At 47.0% G+C, this 12,009-nt stretch overlaps 1 protein-coding gene across 1 annotated transcript in view; it reads left to right on the top strand.

Annotated features, from left to right (window-relative positions):
* Alox5 (arachidonate 5-lipoxygenase) overlaps positions 1-12,009 on the top strand; it is a 49,526-nt gene that overhangs the window by 28,473 nt on the left and 9,044 nt on the right. The window contains exons 4-7 of the mRNA XM_021189880.2: positions 2,295-2,417; positions 5,137-5,243; positions 6,112-6,284; positions 9,219-9,365. Of these exons, the coding sequence (XP_021045539.1) occupies positions 2,295-2,417; positions 5,137-5,243; positions 6,112-6,284; positions 9,219-9,365 (550 nt within the window). The remainder of the gene's footprint in view (positions 1-2,294; positions 2,418-5,136; positions 5,244-6,111; positions 6,285-9,218; positions 9,366-12,009) is intronic.

Below are 12,009 nucleotides of genomic sequence, written 5' to 3'. Positions count from 1 at the left end.
GCCTCGGGTACTGGCGGCACAGTGCCTCGGGTACCGGCGGCACAGAGCCTCGGGTACTGGCGGCACAGTGCCTCGGGTACTGACAAAGTTGCTTTCTCTCTTCCAGGCTGCAAGCAAGCCCAGCCTTCCTACTACCCTCAAAGGTCAGGGACACTGATTATCAACTCTTGCCTGAATTCTGGCTCAAAGTACCTCATATAGCACCCACCCCTTCAGGGGAAAACACATAAGAAAAGAATCCTCTTTGTTCCTCATTCTTCCTTCAACAGCAATCTGGGATCGAGTCCCCACTATGGTGGTCAGCAATATTAAAGGATCTGTTTACCTGAAACACATCTCAATGGTGTTTTAGTGTTATTTTTGTTTTCTTTTGTTTCTGAGATAGAGTCTCACTGTATAGCCTTAGCTGGCCTGGAAGTAGCTCTGTAAAGCAGGCTGGCCTGAGACTCACAGAGACCCGTCTGGCTCTGCTTCCTGAGTGCTGGGATTAAAGTGCACCACCTGGATGGCTCTGCCTATCTATCTTTAATCCAGCACTCAAAGCTATGCACACAACTACACTCACATGTGCTCACACATATCATGTACACACAAGTTAACAATATAATTTTTAAAATAAAATAAAATAATAAAATGTGAATGCTATCCCTGGTACACTGGATCATTGAAAACTTTAGCTCCACTCAACCCTTTGAAGTCGTGCATCCTCTGAACTGCCAAGCATGAAGAGCAGAGCATTCATGTGATTGATGATAGTTGACTGGTGGGTGGTCGTACCGTGGAGTCCCCCAATGACGGGCTCGTTTTTTTGGATGTGTATTGGAGACCCCTCTATTCATTTTTCCAAATAAACAACATTTGTACATTGTTCTTATTTTTATGCTTATTAATGTACTTGTAAAGGTTACAGAAACAATAAAAATGGAAGGTCTTCATAAAGCTCGCTGAGGAGGGTCTAGGCGTTAGACAGGTCTCTGGTAGACAGTGGGACCACAAATAGAATTTTTTAATAAAAGGCAAACATCCAGCTTTTTCCTCACACTCTTGACCTGGAACAAAGCCATAAAGGCCTGGAGAGTATTTCTCCCACCAGAAGGACCGAAGGGCCCCCTGCTGGTGGACTGGCCAACAAATCCAGATCAGGATGTTTACCCTGAGACAAGGGCCTATCAATCAGCCCTCTGCTCTTTGTTTAAACGGATGAACCTTAAACTGGGGGAAGCACATTCCTCAAAGACCCAGAAACCCTGTTATGGAGGAGAAACTTGAATTCCGACAATGCTCTTGGACCTATAATATTTCAAAGTCCACAAACCCATCAAAGTTTCAATCAGTCTGTCAGCTGTTTGGACACTCAGTTTCTTTCCAGGAATGTTCAATTCTAAGAGGGTCCCTGGGCCAGCCAGACACCAAGGAGAAGATAAGGAGTCTGCACCAGTGGGAGCACAAGGTCATGTTAAAGACCTGAGGACTTCTCGATGCCCAAAACCTGCATCCCTAAAGGGAGCTTTAATGGCAAGGAAAATCGGGAATATCCATTTCAGTGTTTAAGCCAAACCGATTTATTTTCTCTGTCCCAAATGGATGAACACGATTTTGTTTTCACTTGTTTGTTCTCCGAGAGTGTCCAGTGAGTGTTCAAAGCATGAAAGCTGTAAGAGTGTAACCATGTTCACTGGAGTTGGTGTCTGCTTCTCTCCAGGGGGAACTACTTTGGTTGTGTCTACCTCTAACCCTGCTGCAGGCCAGATGTGACAGGGGCATCCCCTCCTCAGTGGTCTGCGCCCAATGTTCTTTCTCGCTTCCTCTAATGCCCTATGACTCCATCATGAAAACTATCTCCTTCCCCAGCCACCACACACAGAATCAGGATGTGCTTTGACCAAACTGGCAGGACATTTGACACTGGCTGAGTGTGGCATAGGAACCTTAAGCCCTCTTCCTTTGACTGTCTAGACAGACCCCTCTTGGGGGTTGGGACTGTCCAAAGTCACCTGTGTTAAGTGAGGTCTCTAGGATCTTCCTCGATCCTTTCTATTCATGAGTGCACATCTGTTCTGTTCACTAACTCTTTGGTATAAGCCAGTCTCATAGCTCTACTATTGTGAGCTATAGCACAAACGGTTGCCATTCAACGTTGGAAAGATTCCTGGCACCTCCTCTTACAGTGCATTGAGCTTATAATGGGAAATAGACCACCGCGTACAACTTTGTCTGACAACATGGCAGCCTCAGCTCAGGGGACAGCCACAAGGGCCATCTCTAACATAGTGTTTTCACTTCTCTCATACTAGATGGATGGAGTGGAATCCTGGCTTCCCTTTGAGTATTGATGCCAAATGCCACAAGGATCTGCCCCGAGATATCCAGTTTGACAGTGAAAAGGGAGTGGACTTTGTTCTGAACTACTCAAAAGCGTAAGTTTTAGGAACTTCAGGGTATGGGTGGCTCATCTGATAGCTAGGGATGGGAGAGGGTTAGGACTTCAGGATTTCAATGAAAGAACACACCATTCCACCTCAAGTGCCTGGACCAGGCAAGCTGTACTCTTGATCAGAAGGGCGGCTACACACCAAGACAGGAATTGCATTTGCTTATTCTAACTCAGGTGGTGACTGTGTTCTCCCCATTGACTGGGATCCCACTCACAGCCGTAACGAGCCAATCTGAACAGAATTGGCACACAGGAAATGAAGGAAGGGGAAAAGGGTCATTGATCCAGGCCATCAAATGCCTAGAATACAGCAATGGACCTTGGTGTAATTAAAGATTTTGCTGGAGGAGGGGAAATTAAAGCATTTCCATAGAAGTCCAAGGTTATTGGGGGAGGTGGTAAAATGAGTTTAATTTCTTGTCCTGAAGACAAGTTTTAGAGCATCTGATAGAAAAGACTAGTGTTTGATCTTTCTTATAGAAGGAGCCTTTACAGGCCTTGGGCTGGGGGAGCAGTTCAGCTGAACACTGTTCCCCATGTGTTTGTTCTAACCAGCCAGGAGGTAGTCTCTCATCGAACAGTTGTAAGATGACTTTTATCTAAACACCTTGACCCAGAAGTCTTCCAGCACCTACAGCCCCCTGCTTTCAGTCTGGCTGAAGATGGAGTCCAGCCTGATGCCAGGGGGCAGATTCCACAGTGACAAAGACTCAGATGACACTGTTGGTCCCATGACTTAGATTCTTGCTCATTTGTCTTAGGGACCTCATGAAGTAGGCATATGTATTTATTACTGTTCTGTTGCTGTGAAGAGACACTAGGACCAAGGCGATTGTTATAAAAGGAAGCATTCCATTGGGAGCTTGCTCACAGTTCCAGAGGTTAGCTCAGTATCACCGTGGTGTGGAGCACAGTGGCACGCACGATGCTGGAGAAGTAGCCAGAGCTTTACATGCTGAACCACAGGCAGACACAGAGAGACCTGGATGCGGTGTGGGCTTTGGAAACCTCAAAGCCCAACCCCAATTTCCTCCAACAAGGACAGGGTCTCCTAATCCTCTTAAGCTTTTCAAATAGTCCCATTCTCTGGTGACTAAGCCTTCAAATATAGGAGTCTATGGGGGCCATCCAAGCACCGCAGCACATATTGTCCCCTCTGCAGTTGAGGAATCTGAGAAGGAATAAGAAGGTTGAGGACCTTGCCTAAAGTCCTTTGCTAATAAACAACAGAGACACTCAACTCTGGGTTACACATCTGCACTGGAGTTACTGCAGGATGCTGGCACAACCATGGATACTCTGTCAAAAAATAGACTCTTTCAGCACCACACCAAGCTTAGCAAGGACACCTTTCATGCTATACTTGGACTCTTAGAGAACTTTTATACTCATACAAACCTAGAAAACCCTCATGAACTCATGAAGCCCAACTGAGCCTTGTACTCCCCCCAGGGACTTTTAGCACTTCCCAGTCCCCGGCACATCCACAGACAAGTCTCAGTGAGAGGGACGTGGCTATCTGCACACCTAACAAGCAGCCAGGGCTGAGGACCACAAATCAGTCTGCTCCACCTAGGTGTTTTCACAGCTATTGTTGGATATATATATATATATTCCCATACATAAATGGATAATTTATATATAAACTCTGGTGACCTGAATGAGAAATGACCCTGTAGGCTTGGCTTAGTACCCAGTTGGTGCTGGCTTTAGAGGCATGAAGGATGCAAGAATGAAAGGGTTGAAGATTCTTCCTCCATGGTTTTAGAAAGCCACTAAGGCAAGGCACTGTGTGGTAAGGATGTCCCTGTGTGAAGACCACAAGAGCAAGTGGCTCTGAGAGGCTATTGATCACGCTGTACAAGTGTGGCCTGGGCTGCAGTGGAGACCCCAAGAGTTTGGAGATGTCAGAGCTGAGAGATACATACATAGGAGAGCTGTGCACATAGATTGGAATCAGCCCAAGAGAGAAATATATGTTGTAGTCAGCAAAATTGGAAGGGCAGAGCCATTTAAGCCCTTTGACGATAGGCATAGGGCTAAAGGATTTGGAGTGTGCCCTGCTGGGTTTCAGTCTTGCTTTCATCCAGTATTTCCTCACTATGCCTGCTCTCCCCTCTTGTGGAACAGTAATGTATATTCTGTGTGGAAGTATGTCGTTTTCTTTTTTACAGGGGTTATAATTAAGAGATTGCCTAGAGTCTCAGAAGAGACTTTAACACAGGGCCGAGCTTGCAAAACTCTGGGGACGTCTGCAGTTGGACTAAATGCTTTTTGAATTATGATATGGCACAAACCTACAGGGAACCTGGAGTTGAGTGTGATTTAAGCGAGAAATGTCTATAGAATTGGTGCGGGTAATATTTGGTGCACTATTTGGAAAAGTTTAGGAAGGGTGGCCTTGCTACAGAAAGAATGCACTAGGGACAGCTTTTGAGAATGTAAAGTCTTGCCCCATTCATGCAAAGGAATGAATGAACACCTGCAGAGGTGGGAGTCAGAGCCTTCCAGAGGCCCAGTCTCTTACACAGCTGAGGTGCGATAGGAAGAGCGTCTGCCACAGGATAAGTTCTACCCTGGTCCCACAAGGGCAGCACCTACCCTGGAACTGCCTGGGCTATCAGGAGGCTCCCGAGAATGAAGTAAAAACACTCTGCAAAGGCATAGTGGGCGGGCAAGGTGATCTGTCTCCTGGTTTGCAGGATGGAGAACCTGTTCATCAATCGCTTCATGCACATGTTCCAGTCTTCCTGGCATGACTTTGCTGACTTTGAGAAAATCTTCGTCAAAATCAGCAACACTATTTCGGGTAAGAGGGTTCTTGGGGTTCTGTGGACGGGAGAGTTTATTTTTCTCTCTGAGACTTGTAAACATACAACTCATGCACTCTCAACATCATCTCATCAGAAGTGTCGAGGCCATAGGGACTTTTTCTTTACATGTGTAAATCATTTGTGGCTCTCCTACATAGACTGGAGGCGGGACTGGGCTACATCAAAGTAGCATTGGAAGCTGAAATGATGGCTGGGCAATTCTGCTCTTGAAAAAGACTCAAGTGCAGTTCCAAACATCCACACTGGGTGGCTCACAACTACCAATAACTTCAGCTACAGGAAATCTAAAGCCTCTAGTCTCTGGAGACACTTGAGCATACACGTGTGTGTGTGTGTGTGTGTGTGTGTGTGTGTGTGTGTGTGTGTGTGTGTGCGCGCACACACACACACACACACACACACACACACACACACAAACTTAATAGTAGTAAAAACAAAATTTACAGCAATGGGGTCCTTAGGACCAAAGTTCATTTGATTGGAGCCCTGGCACTGTCCTAAACAGTAATAGATGGAGAGTCATGACAGCCATCACTCTTTAAGGAGGCAGGAATGGTTGGATAAAGATGGGCACCTCAGCACAAGGCACCAACATTCTCCCCTCTCTTTTCATGCTGGGCTGAAGGACCAGAGACCTTGAGAAGAGCAAGTGCCTGGGAGTCTTACTGTTCACTAAGGCCTAGCTCTAGGAAAACTAGCTGCGCAGCCTGACTCAGCAATGAGTAGGGCCACAGCAAGTGGGCGTGGCAAGTAAGAAGATCCTGAAGCCTACAAAGATTTGTCCTCCTGCGGGATCATGGGATCCTGCCCAGCCATCCCATCTAGAGGGCATTCTCTCCACAGAGCGAGTCAAGAACCACTGGCAGGAGGACCTCATGTTTGGCTACCAGTTCCTGAATGGCTGCAACCCAGTACTCATCAAGCGCTGCACAGCATTGCCACCGAAGCTCCCAGTGACCACAGAGATGGTGGAGTGCAGCCTAGAGCGGCAGCTCAGTTTAGAACAGGAAGTACAGGTAGGCCGACTTGCTGAAAACCTAGTCTTTCCACAGTAGCCACTTCCTGCTGTCCAATGCTTGCTGATTCCCAGACTACTACTGGCTTGTCTGTTTGATGGACCATGTGAAATCAGTAGTTTCTTCATTTTTCTGGCTGTAGCATACAGGAGGATCATGGGTACTGTGCAAGCCACATGCAGTCACAGGAGAGGCTGCATCTACACAATCCTCACATCTGCAAACACAGTGTCAGTGTTGTGTTCAAATTCCATATCAAAAATTCCAAGAGGGCTTGCAGTGTGACATTCCCTGTGATAGGTGTGTCTTCTACACATGGTCACCCAACTGTCACCTGCTTTGCCAAGGTGAGGAAACTGGAGAAAGAAGTAGACTTTGTGTAGGTAGAACTTACTGCTAATTAGAAAACATAGGCACTACCTGTCCCTCACACTTTCCCAAGCCAGTCTCTCCTGGTTCTCACTTGGCTCAAGCCCTCAACCCCAGTTCCAAGGCTGATCTTGTCTGGAGTCTGATAGAGTTCAAACCAAATCAGCTTGCATCTGATGGGATCTGCCAGGCATTCCCGTGCTAGATTTTATTTTGCTTGCTGAGAGTTCCAACAACAACCCTCAGCATACTGTCTTCTCCATCTCCCCATTGCAGCCAGCACCACTGGGCCTCCATCTCCAGCTGTTCATGTAACCTCCGTTGCCTCTGCTCGCCCTGTCTAGGTACCCAGCCCACATGGAGACTCCAAACACACACCCTTCAGGCCTAACTTCCTGCCTGCATGACTTAACCAACTGAAATTGGGGTCCTGATCCACGTGGGAAGTCCTTCCCCACTCATCAGGACCTTCGTGGGATCTGGCATATTTCTAGGCGTGCAGACAGACAGCAACAACAACAACTCCTTACACCCACCCCATGCACAGAAATAAGCAAGTCTTAGAACTGAGAGGGACCTAAGCCTCCACAATTGCCCCTAGCTACCCAGAAGTAGGACCTTGCCTGTTCTCTAAGACAAGCAACATCCGCTTACTGGCAACCCCTACCAAAATCCACATCTGCTTACTGGCAACCCCTACCAAAATCCAGGGAAGGTGGTTCATGGGTTATCTTCACTCTGAGCTGACCCATCAAACACATGATGGCGATGATGCTCTGCTGTGGTTTAGATCATGAGGCAATAATCTAACAATCTAACAGACACTCCTGATTAGACACATGCCACCTTGTCTCTTATACTGTCCCCAACTAACACACCAGAACAGTTCATAGGGCCCTCCATCATTCTTGACACCTTTCTTTGACAACCTCAGGGACATGCTAAACACAAAGCTCATGGGTTTCTTTGTTTCCGTATTGAGAATTGGCCCCGGAGCCTCGCACATCTTAGCAAGCTCTCTTCCACTGAGCTACATTACCAACCCCTAAATTTTTTTTTAAATCTTTTCCAGTGAAATTTGGTTTTGGAACATGAGTAGAAGAATCTTTCAAGGACCCTGTTTTTCCCCCATACATGTGGAGAGTAGCCCCCAACCCTCCCATCTCTTCCTTTCCAGGAGAACCCTGTCCTGGATGACAATGGCTAGTTTGCCCAGTGTTGAACTTGATCTAAATGAAGTCCTCTAGCTGCAGCTGCATGTCTGGCTTCTCCCCTATCACCTCATCAAACCACCCTCAGAGTGGTCTTTCCACTTCTTTCCTGAGCATTAAGCAGCTTTCAGGCACAATGAACCTGAGTCAGTCATGGCCAGTGTTTCATCTTAGCATTGAAAATAATTAGAAAGTAGAAAATAAATATGTAAACTGGCTTTGGGGTTGGAGAACCAGACTCATGCATTCTGAATTCCACTTGTACCCAAAGTTTTAGGGTAAAAGCCCGGGTTCCCAAGGCCCAGACAGACTAGGTTTGGCCACCCAGCCCCATACACAAACAGAAGAGATAGGTAGCAAAGGGAAAAACAGAGAGATTTCATCAATAAGGACACACAGGGGGAAGAGATAATGAGGTCCGGTGACCCCCTAAATCCATCTTGGGGCACTGTCATGAGTTTTAAGTTTAAATAGAGGAAGTTCTGGGCTAGGGAACAAGATGTGGCTAAATAAGAAGTCCCAGTCTTTTTTTACCTCTTTTTTTGGTACTGCAACAAGTCCAAACAAGTCTTCATTACTGATTGACCATACAGATCTAGTTTCCACAAGATTATTCCTTCTGCCCCAGGCTGTGTAGTATTGCTATCCTGGTACGTGTGTGTGTGTGTGTGTGTGTGTGTGTGTGTGTGTGTGTGTGTGTGTGTGTGTGTNGTGTGTGTGTGTGTGTGTGTGTGTGTGTGTGTGTGTGTGTGTGTGTGTGTGTGTCTGTCTGTCTGTCTGTCTGTCCTGGTAGGCGTTACCTGTTTACCTGTTTCTGGGACACAAGACTGTGACATATTTTAAAATTTTGCAGCAAATATTTTGGTTCAAATAAACCTCTGAACCATGAAGGAGGAAGCTCAGAACTTTTGTTCTGTTCTGTATGATGCATGAATGGATTGCTGCAGAAACATCGCTGTGCTGAATGTAAATGTAAAATATATTGCTATGTTAAGATACTGCAGGAGAGAATGAGGACTTACCTTTGTACCCTTGGCCTTGAAGAGAGAGGAAAGTGGGTAGGTTAGACAGACTCCTCCAGTGATCAGCGGGCTGACTTGCAGAGTCTGCAGTGGTCTGACAAAGGCAGGGGTAGCAGGCTGTCATCCTGCAGTTAGTTACTACGCAGTCAAGTGAGGAATCACCCACTCTTAGTAAAACAGTTTCTAGTGTTTGTTACACACCAAGTTACAGAGAAGGTGCGTGCATGGGGGTGTGGGGCGCATGTCCTGAAGACATCCCACCCCTGACCTGACTGGCTCTCAGGTCCGGTTCTGCTTAAAGTAGCTTGAACATATTTGGCTGCCTCCTGCAGGAAGGGAACATTTTCATCGTTGATTACGAGCTACTGGATGGCATCGATGCTAACAAAACTGACCCCTGTACACACCAGTTCCTGGCTGCCCCCATCTGCCTCCTATATAAGAACCTAGCCAACAAGATTGTTCCCATTGCCATCCAGGTAGGTGGCTGCTCAGCTCCAGCCCTTCTGTACGACTTGTACCTCTAGGGCTGGGGGTGGAGGGAAGTGCGGGGAGGGGAGGGTTCTGGGGCAGCACCATCCACATCACTGAGGGGCACCAAAAGCTCTCACGCCAGCTTTCTCTGGGGTGGGGGAGAAAAATGAGCTACTGGGGCTCACTGCTGCCGTGAGGTGAGAAGGCTGTCTGCACCACAAGAGGCAGACGGTGCCTTTCTCAGGTACCGTTGAGACATTCCCTACTGAGGCTAAGCACTGCGGAGGGCTTGTCCTGCAGTGACCTGCACCTCCTCCTACCCACCTCCTGACAACTGTTTCCAAATTGGCATGCCCACACAAGCCAGACGGGGGGAAGCTGGGGTGAAGCTGCAAACAGAAGCCACTGAGCTCTGTCGGAGACCTCACCAGTCCTGGAACACTGTCTTCCATACAAGTAGATTCTTGCAGACCCAAGGACAGTGGAGGGCCACGGGAGCAGTCTCATGAAGATGGAAAGCGGAGCATTTAGCACTCAGTGTCTGTGACACTGGGTAATGGGAATCATATCAGTGATATGCAGGTCTCTACACAGTCCAAAAGCCTTTGCCTGTAAAAGCTTAGAAATCCTGAAAACTGCTCTATGTTAAGTGCCTAAGAACAGACACTATGCTTGATTTTAGCCAAAAGACCAAGAAGTGGTAAAACTGTGACACATTTTAATTTTCCCAGCAAATGTATTAGTTTCAAACAAACCTCTGAACCAGAGGAGAAGTAGTTTGGAACTTTTGTTCTGTTCAATATGATTCCCAAATGGGTCACTGCAGAAATATCTCTGTGTTGACTGTAAATATAAAATACCTTCTGTTGTCTCAGACCTGGAGGAGGGACTTGGCACATAGTGTATTGATGACATCCTAAATATTCTGGATCCTGGAGCATGTGATCGTTGGGTCTCACACAGCATCTGTCTCCATTTGCGTAACTGCCACCTTACTGCTCTCAATCATCTTATCCAGGCAAGGAGACTAAGGGACAGGTGCCCATAGTAAGCCAGCCACAGAACTGAGATTCAGACCAGCTGTCTCAAGCCTGAAGTTTAGCTTATGTTTATAATCCCAGGCTGTCGGTTCAAGGCCAACCTGGGCTACAGAGTGAAGCCCAGTGTCAATTAATTAATCAAATCAGTTGACTGCATATCTATCCCCCACCCCTCTGCACTCCAGGGGTCCTGAGCCCCTTATCAGAGAAAGCTCTATGTGTAAGAAGCTGAAGCATCAAATGAAGGCACAGGGGATGTGGGAAATCACCGCTGGAAGATGCCAGGAGAGGGATGGATTACCACTGAAAGGTGTTCTGAAATAGCGTGTCCCAGACGTGTATTTATTAGAGCCAGAGGTCTGGCTCAAACCTCAGCTCTTTCCATTGTTAGCAGGAAGTAGTCATTGGACAAGCCACAGGGCATGGTTAACCCTTTCTCTATGGCAGCCCAAGAGAATTAATGCAGCCCAGGGCAGTGGTAGCTGCAGTTACTGGGACAACCCTTGAGCAGGGCCCACAGCTGCTGTAACAGGGTGGATTCTAGGCTGGGCTGTAAGAAGGCCCATGGGTCTCCATGTTGAGGCTGGCAAGGCCAGGACAATTGAAGCAGTGCTGAGAGGTTCTCTGCCAAGACTGAACTGAGCCAGCCTTTCTGAGGATCAACAGAGCATCATGCTAGAGGATGGAAATCATGGCTCTGGTTTGGGTGTGAAGCTGCAGAAAGACAGAACACAGGAGAGGTTGAGGGGATGAGACCATGTCCAAGGCAGGAAACACTGCGGCACTGTACACCTGCAAAGAGGACTGCATCTGCTCTCAACTGACTTGGCCCTTCCCAGGGCTAGTATCAAAGCAGAAAAGCAAGACATGGAATATGGATGATATCAGCTCGTTTATGCAAACTGAATGCAGGAACACAGCATACCACAAACTATATGCTTTACATGGGTAGACATTGGTGTTGGCTTGGTGAAACACAGGACACAGGGTCACCAGGCTGCATAAAGAATAGGTTGGAGATAGTAAGGATATGTCAAAGTTCCTCATAATAAGGTTCTGTTTATGAAAATTAGACAAGGCACAAATCCCTTCCAATCCAAGAGCAACAGAGAACCAGCCTGACCAGGGGCACAAGCCCTTTCCAATCTGCACCAGCACCGGGTCACGTAGGGCACGGATTCAGTGGACACCCCCACGGTCCCTAGCAGACTGCCCAAGCGATCTTAGGATCACTGGTCAAGTCTAAGTGGATCAAGGAACTCCACATAAAACCAGAGACACTGAAACTTATAGAGGAGAAAGTGGGGAAAAGCCTCGAAGATATGGGCACAGGGGAAAACTTTCTGACTACAACTGTAAAGGCTTGTGCTATAAGATCGAGAATTGACAAATGGAGCCTCATAAAATTTCAAAGCTTCTGTAAGGCAAAAGACACTGTCAATAAGACAAAAAGGCCACCAACAGATTGGGAAAGGATTTTTACCAATCCTAAATCAGATAGGGGACTAATATCCATTATATATAAAGAACTCAAGAAAACAGACTCCAGAAAACCAAATAACCCCATTAAAAAATGGGGCACAGAACTAAACAAAGAATTCTCAACTGA

This window comes from Mus pahari, chromosome 2 (genome assembly GCF_900095145.1).
Source record: "Mus pahari chromosome 2, PAHARI_EIJ_v1.1, whole genome shotgun sequence".
NCBI lineage: Eukaryota > Metazoa > Chordata > Mammalia > Rodentia > Muridae > Mus > Mus pahari.
This window is presented reverse-complemented; position numbering and strand designations above follow the sequence as displayed.